The sequence below is a fragment of the Tetrao urogallus genome (assembly GCF_951394365.1).
Source record: "Tetrao urogallus genome assembly, chromosome: 5".
Taxonomy (NCBI): Eukaryota; Metazoa; Chordata; class Aves; order Galliformes; family Phasianidae; genus Tetrao; species Tetrao urogallus.
Window position 1 is genome coordinate 26,034,567 of NC_136818.1, and position 17,445 is coordinate 26,052,011.

The 17,445-nt window shown below is 42.9% G+C and overlaps 1 protein-coding gene across 1 annotated transcript in view; it reads left to right on the plus strand.

The window, feature by feature from the left end:
• The window catches only part of COP1 (COP1 E3 ubiquitin ligase), a gene marked incomplete at both ends in the record, with an annotated part of 126,374 nt that overhangs the window by 75,649 nt on the left and 33,280 nt on the right, over positions 1-17,445 (plus strand). Inside the window, one exon of the mRNA XM_079535863.1 lies at positions 16,649-16,766. Coding sequence (XP_079391989.1) covers positions 16,649-16,766 — 118 coding nt within the window. The remainder of the gene's footprint in view (positions 1-16,648; positions 16,767-17,445) is intronic.

Below are 17,445 nucleotides of genomic sequence, written 5' to 3' on the forward strand. Positions count from 1 at the left end.
GGATGATGTGGATTGGTTGAACTATTAAATTACTATATACACCTTCCATTCTCCCTTTCTCCATACATGGGATAGGTTGCAAGTTGGTAGCCTTGCTTAAGTATTGCAGTTCTGACTGTAAGTCTGGGGTTTCGCTTAGTCTTTGTCACACATTTTGTTTTTCCAATTATTATTTCCCTTTATTTTCTCTTGAGGCTCAATCTTCAACCCTCCCCACAGCTGAAATCCTTTTTAGTAAGGCCTTGTTCTTCTGCATCTTGATGAATGAAATGTTTTCCTCTACCTTTGCCAAAAGCATTGTGTCCACTTGCGTCCGTCTGTTCAGAATGTCTCTTTGAAGTAGTTTTTCCTCATCAGATACTTCAGACAGATCAGCATCTCCTTGAATCTCTGTGCTGGTCCCTGCTTTATGTTCTCTGCAAAAAACAGAATGGCTATCTTAAGATCCTCCCTGCCGTATCTCTTATTTATGTATCCCTTCTCATTTGTTAGTAAAATGTTGACTCTTTGCTTACCTTTACCACTGATGCTATGGGTAAAATATTCAGAGAGAGATTCACTTTGTAATTGCACGCTTTCTTCAATTTTTGAAGCATCTCCCTTCCTATTTCTCTAAAATGTCTGAATGCTTGCTAATTTTCATGGTACGAATGATGTGAGCCGAGGCAGCAGCCTGTGGACGTTGTCATCCACTTCCCCATGCTGAGTTCCTCAGAAGATCCCTGCCCTTTATTGGCAGCAGGGGAAGTTTCAGCCTTGAACATCGTCATCTGAGAAGGGCTAGGATTGGAATTTATTGTATCTTGGATTTCTTCTGTGCTTCAGTCAACCCACAAGTAACTGGGAATAGTGGTAATGCAAGCAGTAGCTGTGATGTTTGGGTTGGATGTAGCTGTGCTCAAGCATTCGTGCTTTATCTCCGTATGAAGTGTCTTCCTTTAGAGTGAAGTACTGGCTTGGCTTTGAGTAGATGCTGCAGAAAACTAGTTTAGTTGCTATTACAGATCCCAGGATTCCCATCTTATATGGATGATACATGTTTCTTTTCTGGACTCTTTAGTCCGAAAGCTTTCAGATGACCATTTTTGTGGCTTAAAACAAAACAAACAAGCAATAAACTGGAAGTAGAGTCTAAAACAGAGGAATAAGTGGTTTAGGAAATAATTGTCTTAAAATTTGTCAGGCCCTTCAGGTAAGAAGAAAGCTATCACATCAGACTGCAACCTGATAAAATCCATTGCAGTGGAGAGGGCACATAAAGAAGAAAAGATTCCTCCTGTCTGCTACTTTAATAAAATATTCTATTTGCATGCTTACTGAGTTGAAACATTGTGCAGTATAAACTGTAATCACTGACGAATATAAAATTAGGTAATTTTGTGGTCTTTTCCTCTTTTTAAAAATAGATGGGTCTTTATCCTGAAATTAGCCGTATAGATCATGGCCAAAGTTGTTATTGTTCTGCTTCAGCAACAGCACTGATGCTCTCAACCTATATATTTTCGAGCAGTACTGTTTCCTTGCTTTTAGGGGAAAAAAAATAAAAATGGGCTGCAAATGCATGCAGTTGGCAGCTCGAAAGTCCAAGTTCTGCAGTCTGGGTGAGATCAGCTTGTCTACCATCTCCAGTGAGCTAAGTACAGCTATTGATAGTAACTATGCTTTATTCACAGCATGCTGTAATACCGTCAGCAGCTACTGCTGACCTTTTATTTCCCATATATTATGGGAAGATCAGATCATCAAAACTTCGAATTCCTGAGTTCTTGCACTAGATTCATAATCTTCTTTCATGTAGTTTTTCGCCATGCAGGACCCATAAACGTGGCAGGTTGAGTTAGGGATGAGAGGGGCTCCTCAGTGCTGCACAGCTGCAAGGCAGACTACCTGCTTCCCGGGAGTTGTACAAACAAGTGGAAGCAGCTGATGAGTATTTGTAGACAGAAGTACAGTGGCACATCTGCATCATATTCAGAGCTTAACATTTTGGTGGGTTAGTTTCAACCTCAGTCAGATCTCACTGCGTTGTCACAAACTGTTGACAGTGTGGATTCAGGTGAACTGACCCAGAAAAGCATAGGGCAGCACTCATTGTGTTGGCATTAATGCTTACATAAAACTACACCCTCAGAGGTTGAGGTTGTCTAGGTTGGGGGAGTCTCTTCCCTATGCTCACGCTTCTCCACTTGTTCCTGTCCACGTATTCCTTGCCCATTCTGTCTCTTTTCCTTATTCCCTTCTCTACTTATACAATGCTGCTGAGCAAGAGCACTTCCCAAGAAACTGCCTGTCCTTCCCAGATGACTTTGCCCTTGCCCAGCAGGTTTTGCATGCTATTTAAAATGTTTTTCTTGCACCATCTTCAGCATTACAGAGTGGCATCACTCTCTGGCTTTGAATGCCACAGCCTTTCGTTCCTTGTTGAAAGGCCGCAAAACTAATGATTCTGATTCACAGCATACAACTTGAAAAAGGACTCCTGTTGCTATGTCAACAGCTTTGTTTTGATTTTTTCCAACCGTATCGCCACCTCTTTAATTCTCTGCACAGCCATTATGCACTTAGAGTTCAAGATCACGTGTCGTTTTTTTAGTGAGCATCATTCAATTTTGCTAATGTACCTGATGCCTAAGCAGGACTACATTGAAGACCATCTTTGTCTAGTGAAATATTGATTTTCTTGCTGCACTAACTGGAGGAGTGATTTCTCTTTTCCAAATATCTTTCTGTAGAGCCAGCCTTTCATGCTGCCTGAGATCTGGGTGACTTGCCTGCCTTGTCACTCACCTCAGAAGAATGATGTGATATTAATGACCAAGAAGGCAGCGTGCCTTTTTGGAAGAGAATTAATGTTTTCCAGCTGAAAGCAAGGTCTTACCTTAATAGATTCTCCTGGGTTAAGTACTTTGCTCTACTGAACGCCAGCAATGACTCAGAAAGGATCTATCCATGTGAAAACGTGATATGTTTAGGGTGGAGTTAAGCAACTTCTTTGAGCTTAAGCTACAAGATTGCCTTTAGTTTGTGAATTGAGCTCGGTATTCAAAGGCATAGGCTAAAGTTAGGCATTTCTTTGAAGCATGCAGATAAAGTTCACAGCAACGCTCAGAATTCAGCCTTTATGGAACTGGTGCAGTGTGCAGCAGTCCAGGACTTGCCTGTAAATTCTGTTGAGCTGGACCTGCAGGGTATCTTACCTTTTTATGAGTATTCAGTGAGTTTTTTCTAGTCCATAATCTCTGAGGCTATTGCCAGGGAAAGATGGGGACAAGGCCATGCTTTTTCAAATGCATGCTTGACATCGTATGGCTTAAACTAAACTAATTCCAGAAACCATGGCACGTGTTTCATTTCTTGCAGCCTAGGAAAGCATCTGCAGCCCTTCTTTAGTCTTCTAAGGGTACTTTGAAAGAAGGAATCTGTGTTTGATGTGGCCTCCCGTAACATCCTTGTTATGAAACTTAGAAAATGTGGGATAGGTGAGTGGGTGGTGAGGTGCACTGAGCACTGGCTGACTGGCAGAGGTCAGACAGTGATCATCAGTGGCACGGAGACTGGCTGGAGGTGTAACTAGCAGTGTTCCCAAAGGTCAGTGCTGGCTTTGGTCTTGTTCAGTATCTTCATCAGCGATCTGGTTGAAAGGATAGAGTCCACCCTCAGCAAATTTGCTGGGAGGATTGGCTGATACATCTGAAGACTGTGCTGCCATTCAACAAGATCTGGGCAGACTGGTGAGTTGGGCAGGGAGGGACCTGACAAGGTTTAACAAGAGCAAATGTAGAATCTTGTACCTGTGGAGGAATAACCGCATGCATCAGTGCAGGTTAGGGAATGACCTGCTGGAGAGGAGCTCTATGAAGAAGAACCTGGGTGTTCTGGTGAACAGCAGGTTGGCCACGAGCCAGCAGTGTGTATTTGTGGCCAAGAAGGCCAATGGGTTTCTGGGGTGTATTAAAAATATTGTGGCCAACAGACTGAGGGAGGTGATCCTCCCCCCTACTCTGTCTTGATGATATCACATTTAGATTCTATCCAGTTCTGCGCTCCCCAGTTCACAAGAGAGATGGATCTCCTAGAAGGAGTTCAATGGAGGGGCACAAAGATGATGAAGGGCCTGGAGCATCTTGCATACGAGGAAAGGCTGAGCAGCCTGGGTCTATTCAGCCTGTGGAAAAGAAGACTGAGAGGGGATCTGATCAATGTGGGAGTCGAATGGATGAGGCCAGGCTCTTCACAGTGATGTGTAGTGGTGGTACAAGGAGCAGTGGCCTAAAACTTGAACGCAGGAAGTTCTATTCTGACATGTGGAAGAACTCCTTTACAGTCAGGGCGATGGAGCACTGGGCAGATTGCACATAGAGGTTGTGGAGTCTCCTTCTATGGAGATATTGAAGGCCTGGCTGGATGCCTGCCTGTGAGATCTGTTGTAGCATACCTGCTTTAGCAGGGGGTTGGACTCAACTATCTCTTTTGGTCCTTTCCAGCTCCTGTGATTCTGTGGTTTTGGCCAGTGGTAGTAATTGTATGTCTGTACTGACAGTACATATTCTGGGGGAAGCACTGAGCTTAGTAAGATTGTTTAGTTTAGAGCACTGTCTTGAAGGTTTGATTTAAAAGTGATCCCTCTTTATATTACATTCCAGCATTTATGAAGTGAAGTATCAGACTGTGCCTTCTGTCCTGATGCCTGGCCAAAGACTGTCTTTCTGGCTCAGATTTCAGACATTTATGGTGGATCTGCACCTGTTCATAACTGAGAAATGGAGGAATTGCAGCCACACAGTGTTATTTAAACCAGTGCTGTGTGTAAACGGACCTGCCTGTGTGGGACCAACAGAGAGATGCTGGGTCAGCCAGGCATCGTGCAGTGCCTTCAGATCAGACTGGGACAAAAAAAAAAATCATTCACAGGCATGTAGGAGATGTTGTATGTACAAATTTCAGGACTTAAAAGCTTATTTAACTATATTTACACAAAAAAGTCTGTGTGTATACTCAGATTCACTGGGTGAAGCACTTGAGATACATAGCAAATAGCACTACAGAGACCTACTGGGAGGTACCAAACTATCCAAGAGATCGTCACACTTCAGTGACAAGTAAATGAATAAAATGAACTTGAGAAGCTCCATTTGATTTTCTGGAGAAAAGGATAAATCTGATGTTAGCAGAAATGAGCTCTCTAATTGTTTGCTTAAATATTCTTTTCCTCAACATTTTGTCTTAAAACTGGTGCAGAAGTTATTTAGTCAACACTACAGACTTCAAATTAAAATTGAAATAAGCCTTGAAATTGAAGAATAGAACAGGCCGCTCTGAGATTCATCTTTTCCTCCAAATGCCAAAGTGCTCTTGCTAGGATTTTTTGCTGTATTCCTAAGAGTTGAATCTGCTTCAACATCAGTTTTCAAAGCTGAAGTTTTTTCTGGTAGTTTGATTTAATGGAATTACTATTAGAATGACATCTTCTCTAGTGCCTCACTGTTTCACCTCCTTTTCAAACTGCTTTTATTTGGGTACGGTATGCATTTAGACTTAAACAACATGGAGTACTTTTTCCATACAAACTGGTGAAAATTGTCATGTTGCTTAGGAAAAAATCTGCAACCTACAAATGCAGTGTGATCTGTTTTGTAGAAGGCTCCATGTCATAGTAGCTGAACATGTGAAGATTGTACATGTTTTGTAAGAGGAGAGTTTCAGAATGCTTGGGGCTAGATGGAAAGGAGCTTGTCTAAAGAGGAACTGTTAGCCACTTGCATCTCAAGCTGGTGACAAAAGGAAAGGCTGTAGATGTATGTACAAATCCAGTTATCCTTCCTTCATGGGTCATTTCATTGTCTGTCTATCTAGATTGCCTCTTTTCCATACTGGACACCTATGTATCGTCATGTACTTTTTCCATACTTATTTCCTCATCTGTATTATCTACAGTATCTTCAGGATTTTGATTGAAGCACTCCTATCTGAAGCTTGAGTATTAGTGATTATGACAATATCATCTATCATCTCTTCCACCTAGACTGGAATCTACTTTGATGGCCATTTAGATGATGAGTCAAATCACCAACTCCCAAACCAAGTAGGAGGAGGATTTTGTCTCCTCAGGCTAGTCAGCCACCATATAGTGCTGGGCCCACATCAGGTTTGACTGAAATTTGACAAACCTATGTCCTCAGTTGTGCATTGTAATGCCTATTGCAGCAGCCTGCTCTTTTCCTAGAGCCACTTTGGTTGATGTGAAGCTTGTTTGGTTTGGTTGTTTGGTTCTTCTGTGATATTTGCTGATGCAACAGAAACCCTAACGCTGTCGCTCCATAGACATACTCATAAAATCTTAGGGATCCTTTTCATATATATCTTTCAAAATGTCTCAGTCCCTTACCTGCATGAACTTGTTGTCTTGGAGCTTGTGGTCTCTGTGAGCCTGACTACCACCTCCATCACTGCTCCATGACTTGTGGTGCTTTGAGGCAATCAGTAACAAGATCTTTGGTTTGCACTAAGGTCAAATGTTGTGTGCAGCAAGTATCTTGAATCAGGAGAGATCTGCTCAGCAAATGAGGTGGTACTGATGGCTGTGATGGATGTAGCCAGCAGTCTTTATATAAATTAGACTTCTGGTGCTCCTGAGACAGTTCAGATCTTCAGACTTGTATCTAAATGACGGTGTGGATTGGGGCACTTCTCACTATTAAATGACTTCTCTTCACATATTCTGGGTGTCATGAAAGTCATTTATGGACATTGAAGCATGTACGTTAGTGGATATAGTCATACATGCTCACTGTCAAGAACTAGAGTTGGATCAAGAGTCTGAACAGTAGCTTTTCTACAGGTCTGCTATTGTCTTCATTAGTTTTGTTTTGATACATCTGCCTTATCTGTACTGAATCTTTTGGTTTTTTTTCCAGCAATCTGGTAGATGAAAAACTTTGAATTGCTTACAGACCTTCTATTCCTTGCTCCTATGAGAAATCTCTGCAGTTCTTTAAAGCCATAAAGGTCATAGTTTCAAAGGAGTTCAAGAGAAATCTGTTTTGCTCCCCTTCCCTCCTCAGCTCTTTTTCTCAACAGATTAAGATCTCTAATGCTCTAGGTCTCCTCCTTCTCTCCTTAATATGATACAAGTTACTTAGTGGACGCTTTATGGTCTGCTGTGTCAAAAGCTTTAGACAAGTCAATAAAAAATGTCCCTGGTGCATAAAGACCATTATCCATACCCTGGCAAATGTCGTCTGTAACTTCAAGCCATAGGGAATCTGTTGAATACAAAGGTTAAAAACCCTGTTGGCAGATCCCATCAAGGCTGCTGTTCCCTTTTTCTGTTCAGCAGAGGGAGATATAGATCTTCAGTGAAGTGCTAGTGTTGATATGTATTTAAAAATATATACATATATGCATTTGCTAGAGATTACAGTCACTGGCTGAAGCGGGATATCACCTTCCCTGCAGAGCTCTGTGAGAATATATCAGATGCTAACCTGTAGCCCACTGCTGGCACCTCCTTGAGCTTTTCCTTGGAAGAGTGCTTATGGAGCTGTTGGTTTTGCCAGGCATGAGACTGAATCTGCCAGTTGTGCTCCATACAACTGCAGCTCCCTTGAATTCGGTTTGCATGGGGTGAACCTTTCCCATATTGCTTTCTGCGTCATCCAATCTGCCATACAGAAGACTGCTAGACATTTCCTTCTTCTCAGAGCTGCATTCTGCCTTTGTTTATGAGGAGATCTAGGCTGGATTTCTGTGTTGAATTCTTTAAATATGATGAGCAGTTGCCTCCAACAGTAGTTTTTAATACAGCGTGAGAAAGTGAGATTGAGTTGTCAGAATGCAGTCATCCCCAAATTCCTGTGTGCCTTCCTCTGCTTTAGAAACTCCCCGTTAACAGCCCTACTAACATCACTGCTCTGTGGCTTACTTAACAGATACATTTCAGATTTTGCCACCAGCAAAATAAATCATAGAGACCTTGCTTACTGTTGCGTAGTCTTCCGAACCAGGATGTAAGGGAAGAGAACATCAGGGAGTTTGAACCCACGGGGAAAAATCTATTGAGTGCTTTTCCAACCCTGGGCCCTTGGTGGGTGGCTTTAAATGCTTGTGATGTGTATGAGCCCCCTGGGAGTGCTGTACAGAGGTGTTTGAGACCACTTGTCTAGACAGAACTCTGAGAGCAAACATGAATGAAGCACTGCATCCCAAATCACGTCAGGTGACCGCATGAAATACAAAATAAGGATGTTGTTCCAGTTGGCTGCTGCAGAGCAGGGCATTGCACCTTGAATATGTTGCTGAGATCACCTCCCCCAGGGCAAAAGAAAATGGATAACCAGGAAAACTGTTCTTTTCTTTTAAAAAGAAGAGGTAAAGCAAATGCTTCAAATGGGTAGTTTTGTTTTAGTTACATAAGCAGAGTACTTGTGACTTCTGCAGCAGAACATTGTGAATACGAAGCTATACCTAGCAAACATTGTAATTGTGCATGTAACACTGATGTACTGGGATAGAATTTTCTTTGATTGTGAGTTCTTTTGAAGGGAAGCTATGGACAGGAAAAATAAGCATCAGTTATCACAGCCTGTGCTGTGATGATCTTCCAGCAGGGAAATGCTGGGATGGAATGGTTTTATCTCTGTTCTCTCCTTGCCATGTGATTTGTCATGCTGCAAGTGCAGAACGCTGCATTCTTCAGCAAAATGCTCTGGATTGTTTTGTCTGCCAAAGGCTCTTTGCTTCAAACTGTATCAAACCCATATTTAATCTCTTCGCTTACAGTAAAGGAAATAGTTTGTAAAGAGGGCACTGGTGTCAACTCACTGCTGTTGATATTGTCTAATTTCTTCAGAAAATCTTGTGCTAATTTTTGTTTCAGGGCTTTGTTTTCTTGAATTCAAGTCCACTTTGTTTTGAATTCAAGTCCGCTTTTGCTTCATGTGTTGCTGTCTTCTCTCTTTTTCCCAAAGCATCTATTTTCTTTATGTAGTAGAAACTATTATGTTGTCTTTTCTCCCTGCAATGGCTTGTGATAGACTAAAGCCTGTGTTGATCCTAGTCCATTCTGGTTTTATTCTATAGAGTGAAATCAATCTTTTGTAGAGTTTCTTTGGCTGGAAGGCTTCCTCACCATTCTTTCTTGAAAGCTGAAACTGCATCCTTCCTTTCTGTTGCTGTAGTAAAGACCCTTTTTTTTTTTTTTCCCATACTCTCTTATACCCTGGAAAAGACCAGTCTTCACATTCCGTAGTGCATTGGATTGTTCCCAGAGTTGGAGCACTGAACCCTCCTATGTCTCCAGCCTTCTCTCTGGAGTGAGACCCACATATGGATGCTCAGACTCCAGTCTACCTCTCTGTTTGTAAAGGAAGCTAACTTTCCATCTGGATATTTTTTCTCACTCCCTTAAAGACCTCAAAGTGCTGTTGTTTGGTATTACAGATTCTGCAAAAGTTCAAGTTCTGTAGTTCCTCATTTTCCTTTTTTCTTTTCTTTTTTTTTTTTTTTTTTTTTAAACTAGTAAGAATAAAGTTAATTACACGTGAACAAAGGTTGCATGGCAGCACCTTGCACCACCTCCAGTATGTGGGAGTAAGTAGACAAAATGTGAAAGATCTAAGAAGCCAGGATAATAATAACAAACAGTTTAAGCAAGTTTGGATCTTATAAAAAAAAAAAAAAAAAATTAAAAAAAAAAAAAAAGATTCTCCCTTATCCTTTGACATAAGAGTTCTTTTCAAGGTAGCCAAGATGATGGAAGAATTTGCGGTTTCACCATCTTTGAGATGCCCAGAGCTGAACTGAGTAGGACTGTGGGTGCAGCTATTGGACCTGACCTGACCTGAAACTGACTTAGCAGGTGGTTCTGATCGGAGCAAAAAGTAGAATCTATTGGAAGAAACCTCTGGAATCTATTCTGCATTATTCTGCAACTTTGAGGGCCTTTGAGCAAAATAAATAAATAAAAAACAGATTTAAACAGAAATTGCTTTCTGCATAAGTATATAAAGATTAAGGTTCTGTTTTGGCTTCATAATTAAATCCTGAGTTGTTTTTTGACCAGCCTTTGAACAATCACTGCTTTTTGGGGATGCACTGTTTCCTGGTGTGGACGCAGGTAGAAGATCTGCTGAGGAGGTTCCACTTTCTTCTTAATAGCTTTCAGGTTGCTCTGTAAGTGTGTAGCTTGTTTGATGGCTTTGAGGTCAAGTGAAGCACTGAGGCTTTTGTAAGTCTTCTCTCAAATTAAAGGAAATCTATTTTAAAGTATTTCATCTTCAAGGCTTGGGCACCGATAGCAGCTCTCTGTCTTATCTCAGATGTCTGAGAAAGAGCTACACTTTTATTTATCTGGCCCTTACTCAGCATGCATGTTATGTGCACTGGTCCTTACAGAAGTCATGTAATGCAATATAGTACATCATATGACAGTGTACCTCAGTTGATGTGAGCTTATTTTAAAATCAGGATGTTGTCCCTTTTCATCTCCTTCCTCTTTCTCTGCACTAACAGAAGATAAGTTTTCAACAGGGAAGAATGAGGTTGTACTTAAGCCTCCTGATTCTGCTTCCATTTTTAGCCTAGCCAGAGCCTTTACCTCTGAGGATGCAAGTTTCCTTTTTTGTAGGACAGAATGTACTGAGCCTGGCAGAAAAAGAGACTTTTGGTTAACTCATCTTGATGGCAAAGTTGTTTTTTCTATTGCTTGTTTGTGTACGGTGAACAAAAATTCATTAAGGTGGCTTGCCCTTCTCTTTATGGCATAGCACTCATGGGAGTGATAACGTGTTCTCTTTCTCACTTAGACACTTGAAATACAAGGTTTTGTTTGGACCTCTGGGCTCGAATCAATGCAATGCATTGGGGCATGACTATGTGTTTCATTCTTTTCTTTGTGAGCAAGTTGCCTAGATGTAGTTCTGGGTAGCTTTGAGGGCTTTGTTCTATCCTTTCTGTGTGCTGAATGTTCTTGCTTACGCTTTGTGTACAGAGGAGAAAGACTATTTTCTATAGGTAGATATTTAAATATTAATAGTGGGGTTTCATTGAACTCCCTTGATGTCTATTGAGCAATGGGTGCTTCCCTCAGGATTTCCAAAATCATTTTTTAACCACTGAAAGCAGAAATAGGATCTAGCCCCCCAAAATCATGCCTCTCTTCCTTTACTTTTTTGTGCTTTTTGTGGCCTTTTTTGTGCCCTTTTGTTAGTTTTTTTTTTTTTTTTTGTACTGGTTTTATCTGGATAACCTAACTGGAGGAGAGCAATTTTGCCCAGATTCAGATTAAACATTACAGGGCAAGTCGTATAAATACTTCCCTCCACTTCTCGATTGCATTTATATAAATATCTTTAATTTTTGCTGCTTATCATACAGATTTTCACTGTGGCAAAGGCCAGCAGCTTTGATCCAAACTTAACTATCACAGAGGCAAAAGAAACAGACAAATCTGAAGGAACTATCAACCACTGACATGAGATAATAGATAAGCAGATAAGGCTGCTGTGAACAAAGAAGCAGAAGAGAAGTATGTTTGAGAGCTGTGTTCTAGCCTGGGCTTCTGTTTCAGTGGAACAGCTGCAGCACAAGGCATGCTGGACTGCAGGTTGGAGCTGGAGCATTGATACAGGAAGTGGATTTGATCCCTTGTTTATTTAAAAAAATAATAATAATAATTTGAAATGTGCTTGGATGACAAAGGGCCTCTCACAGACCTTAAGCAGCATCTGATTTGCTGCTTTCCAGCTTCAGTTTTGGATACTGGCATCTTCCTGCCTATGGCATCCATCTGACGTGCAGCAGTCAGCACCACTGGCATTCCCAGGCATGTAAGCCCTTGAAAAATGAGAACAACCTAAATTGCTTATGTTTTGAGTAGATCAATAACATAAATATTGAAGAGCTGAGAAATATGCATTTCTGAATGAAGTAAGAAAAATGGTCTTCAGTTTGTCAGCAATTTGATTTTCTTGAGGAGAGCTACAGGACCTTTGCGTGCAGCTCTTGGGGCTTTCTAGTCGCTACCTCTATTGCATACAAAGCTGTTGCATTGCAGGTAAACTGTTGTTTTGCTGTCCTTGGCTTGATATTCCTTCTAGGAAGTGGTTCTCAGTCAGGAAAAAGAAGCTTTGGAGGGCTGCGAGGTACTTGGAGCTGTAGGGTAGTTAATGCTGCTGGTGAAGGACGTGATGTGGAAGATGAATGTGGCTTGGAACTGCTGGTACCTGGAGAGTTGGATTGGTCTGTGCGTCACCGCCACTACGCACAGGTACTCAGAGAAACATTAGGGGGGAAAAAAATCTGCTGCCCTACGATGCTCTTTGCTAACCTTGATCTAAAGTTGCTCCTCAGTCTATTTTTAAGAGCTTTTCAATCGGTGATGTGAATTTAGAGCTTTCTGATAACAGCTGTCTTGTGAACTTTAGCAGCAAATCTCCCTAAGTGTAAGGAAAAGCATTTTTGGCAAAAAAAAACAGGCTTTGCTCTCTTTTATTGTTGTTTAAACCACCGAAAATCCAAGAGCAATTACATCTTACAAAATTATGGAAGCTGCTGCCGGGTCCATTAGCAATTCCCAGCTCTCTTTGTGGAAGTATTTCCTGCACTGGTATAACCACATCATCACTTTGTTCATCTCACCCCCTCCTCAGTGCCCAAGCTGAGATGGAGATGCTCATCTCCTCGCCGTGTTCCAGACGTCCTATTGCCTTGCTAATTTACGAGCTGACCAGTGAGTGATGGCAGCCTCTGATGACACAGGCTGTATTTCCTGGGTGGTTGGGACATCTCTGGAAAGTTTTGCTGGACTTGTCAGTGCTTGCAGCAGAAAGTCTGAATTCCTGATGAGTTGTCGCTGAGCAGCATGAAGGTGAAAGCACTGCTTGGTTGGGGAAGTAAGCACTCCTGGAAGTGCTATTTAAGAACTCAGCTCTGGGGTCTGTGACCTCCTGGCAGTGGTAGCAGAGCTGAGCTGCCCTTTTTGCCTTCTGAGGCCATTTAAAAAATGCAGTAAAAACAGATACAACATGACCTGATAAATCTGAATTCAGGAGGAGCAGCAGCAGAATTCTGTCATGCTCGGTGTCTGCAGTGACACTGAATTAGATGAGAATTGCTTTGGAGTGTTTAATTTGTTATGGTATGTATACATACTCCTCCCCATTATCTTGTATGTTTCTTGTGTATATTTCAATTAAGCCAGAACGCGGAAGCAGAAGTGAAGTTGGGAGCTGCTGCTGCTGCCTGAGGGTTACGTGTGAGGCTTTTAACTGTGGAAATATCATTTGGAAATTGAAATTGTTTTAAGTGAGCTTTTGGGTCAGGGGTGGGAACTGTAGAGTTTAACAAATAAAACTTGCTGGATGGTGGTTTTAATGCCCAACAAAACAAAGAAGTCAGAGCCACTAAGGTTGGAAAAGACCTATGAGATCATCCAGTCCAGCTGTCCACTTATCACCAAAAGGTCTCACTAGAGCTGTACACAACTGGCAGCGAAAAAAACACTTGTGGCTTCTAGGAATGTGCAAACTTCTTAAAAAGTTGAAGGGTAATTGCCGAGCTTAGGAGCTGAGTCCCCTCAATGTCCATTCTCCTGACCACCAGCTGGCTCCTAGGACCTCATTGCTGAGCTGCACAGCACTCAGTGCTGCTGTGCCCTCATCCCAGTCCACCCCGAGGGGCTCCTGCTGGGCTACCTGGGAGTTGTATTCCTCTCATTTAGCTTCGTTTTCAGGCTCTGCTCTTCCTCAGCAGATGGCGTTTTTATCTTGTTTGCGGAAAGTCCATATGGCCTAAAAGAGAGAGTATCTCTTTAATTGTAAAACATGACCACCTGTTCTGGTTTTAATGAATGCAGCATGCGTTCGTCTTCACATAACTGCTTTAAAAATAGCTGCTTCAGTCGAATTAAAGAAAAAAAAAAAAAACCTCAATTGCGCGCCAACACTTGGGCTGCTGAAATAATCAATTAATAATTAAGTGGCTAATTTTAGAGCCCACTGGCCTTGCTGTTCCCCCAGCCCTGCGGTGATGAGAGCAGACAGTGATTGATTGCCCTGGTGCCATGGGGAGGCACATTGTGCCGGGTGCCAGCAGACTTCCAGCTGCTTGTTGCCATATTTTGGAGGCGAGTGCATCTCCGCATCCCTTTGCTGCAATGGACCGCTGGTTTCTGCTGCAGCTCTTGCCTTTCCCCGTTGTCCGGATGCTTTGACACATTCTCATTCAGCCCATCCGCAGATCCCCCTTTCCCTGTCACTCTCTGAAGGATAAAATCTGGTGATCCAGAGGCATCCTAATGACAGGCCAGCTGGAGAAGAGGCTGAAACTGGGAGCAAAAATAGGCTTGAAAGGCTTATCTACTAACTGGCTCCTAATGGGAAGCCCTGCTAGAATCATTTCTGCTCATTAAAATAACAATTGCCAGTTAACTGTTTCATAGCTCCAGGAGGTGTATGCTGGCCAGGTTAGCAAATGTGCCTGGTTTGAAGCAAGCTTTCAAAGAGATAGAGGGGAGTGAGATGCTCAGATTGTATGGAAGGAACGTTAACACTTAATCTAACTTCTCCTTGAAAGTCATCCCCTCTGTTGAGTGTGCCTGTTACATCACCCTGTTGTGCTAAAGCTGATTAAATGCATGTATTTTAGGAAAGCCTCTGGAATTTTGGTCAATAGCATCAGCCATTGAGGCTCCTGTTTTGGAGGTAGAAGGAACAGGAGCACATGAAGGAGTGTCTGAGAGTATGGCACTTCCCCGTGTCCTGGTACTAGCAGGAAGGGACACAGCAGCTGCAGAGTTTGAGTCCAGTGGGGCGGTTTGGCCAGACCCTGCCTGCTTGAATCCTGGTGTGAGTGATGGAGGAGACTCAGTGTGTCTGCTTCTGCACTGTGAGAAGGAGAGGGGAGAGCTGGAAACTCAGCGTAGAGGCCACTAGACCTGTATTGATATGCAGTGAAATGAGGCACTTAAAGCAGAGAGGACAGCTTGCCTTCTTGCCACATCTGACTGCAGGTTCTGCCATAGGGCCCTGTCCCTGTGTCCTGCAATTAGTCCCTTAATATGGGTGAAAATCTGCCTCTGCTCCAGGAGCTGCTGTGCCCTGGCCTGATCAATGGGAATCCAGTTATCTTCCAAAGCACATGGGATGCTGAGACAGCCAGGCACTGTTTGTGAGACTGAGAGCCCTGCTTCGAAACCATGCAAATACAGAAGTAGCTGTAGCTATTGACATTTAAATTCATTTCTGGATAACCTTAGTGATAATCTTCCACTGGTGATGTGTTGTTTCAGCAGAAGGAAGATCAGGGCAGTGTTGAGTGATGTCTGGGTACCTTGAATTGCAGGGGTTAGAAGGTTGAGGGCAGTGGAGCTGTGTGGTGTCTGGACCACAGCGTGATGGGGAGCAGCTGAGGGAATGTGATGGGGCAGCATGGAGAAGAGGAGCTCAGGGGAGACCTCACTGCTCTCTGTAACTGCCTGAAAGGAGGCTGTGGTGAGGTGGGGGTCAGCCTCTGCTCCCAGAGGCTGCGACAGGATGAGAGGTGATGGCATCAAGGTGCGCCAGGGGAGGTTCTGTTTGGATATTAGGGAAAATTTCTTCTCCAAAAGAGTGGTCGGGTTTTGGCATAGGCTGTGCAGGGAGGTGGTGGGGTCACTGTCCCTGGAGGTGTTCAAGAACTGTGGAGATGTGACATTGAGGGACATGGTTTAGTGGTATGGTTGAGATGGGTCAACGGTTAGACTAGATGCTCTTTTATAGGTCTTTTCCAACCTTAATGATTCTGTAATTCTAAGGGAGGCTTCCTGCTCTGCTTCCATGCACACGGTGTTGCCTGCCCTCCCTGGGTGTCCAGAGCAGCAGGAGATAATTAAATGAAGTTCAGCATTGACAATGGAAGGTCAGGGAGGGAGAAGCTGATTAACCTCATTAGGCTAGGAAGAGCAGTGGGTGGCCTTAGGGCTTGGATCTCATGGGGGCTTCTATTCTTGCTTTTCTTTTTCTGTTTTCCTGGGAATTGGCATTTAGTTGTGCAGGAAATAAAATGTATTGCTAATTTCGTCGCAATCCTTTTTATGTGGCTGTGGCACTGCAGCACATCTGTGAATTAAATCTAAAGAACTGAAATTTAGTCTCTGCTCTTTCACAAGCAGAAATGCTTATTCTCTCTTGATTGGTAATGAAGCCCAAGGAGAGAAGCAAAAACAAAAGTATAGAGGTTACCCATATAGGGTAAGCATAAGAAATTCAGTCCGTGTTTTCTGCCATTTCAGTAGCAGACAGACTGAGTTCGTAGCCTAAGGTTCTTCAGCAGTTTTCCAAGAGGGGCCAGATTGAGGAAGGAGAGGGGTTGTGCCTTAGAAGTGGCAATTAGGCTGCCCAGGCACAATGCCAAGAAGGAAGGCAGGAGTGATGAGCATCCTTTTAGCTGCTGCCTTGCACGTGGGCTAAAGGGATTGTAGAATTGAGTTCTGGGGCCATTGGAAGCAGCCTGTTTTAAACACTCCTTTCCTGTTGTGCAGATTGTTCACCCCAGTTGCAGCATGAAGTGAGATATAGCATAGGCAGCACTCTCATTGTGAGCTAATTACCTATGAGAGGTCCCATTCATCCTTCCCAGCTGATAAATATTACCTCTTCTTTCTCGTTTCCAGATCACTGTGTCCACTATTATGATCTTCGCAACACTAAGCAACCCATCATGGTGTTCAAAGGGCATCGCAAGGCAGTCTCCTATGCAAAGTTTGTGAGTGGGGAGGAAATAGTCTCTGCGTAAGTATTTATTTTTATGTAGGGTAAGAACTTGGTAGCCCTTGGTTTCTGGCAGCTTTGCAAGGTGGCCAGTGTGGGTGGATGCGCACACTTGCTGTGCTTTTAGGAAGCAGATATTTGCTTTTTCCAAGGCAAAAATAGAAATTAATTCCTCATGTTACTTGGCTCTGCTCTGTCTTATGGAGCTGAGAAGCTTGAGGAACGTGAAGATGAAGAGATTCAACTTCTGACCTTAAGCCCCCGCTTTGATAAGTTGCAAGTCAATGGTCCTCCTCTAAAGAGCCTGTACGCTGAGGGTGCTCCTGACCAGAGCCCTGCTGCAGACAAGGCTGCTGGCAGCTTGAGAATAGTAATCTGCAGCAGAAGGGCGTCTGATGAGTGACAGAAGTGATTAAATAGTATTGCTACAGCTGAAGAGGGCATTTAGCCACAGCGTGAAAGCAAATCAGGTGGAACCACCCCAAAACCAAATCTGGCTGCCTCCATTCGAAGTAAGATTTCAGTCATGTAGGGGTGAGTATGTCTATCAGATGACGTGTGGAAAGATTTGTAAGACTGGGTACGTGAACCAAACAGAGATGAGTCCCTGTTAAACAATGGGTAAAAGGCAAATAACTTTTTGGAGGCTATGGGCTGCTAGAGGAATGTTAGGCGTTGTATGTGATTGTGTTGACATCAG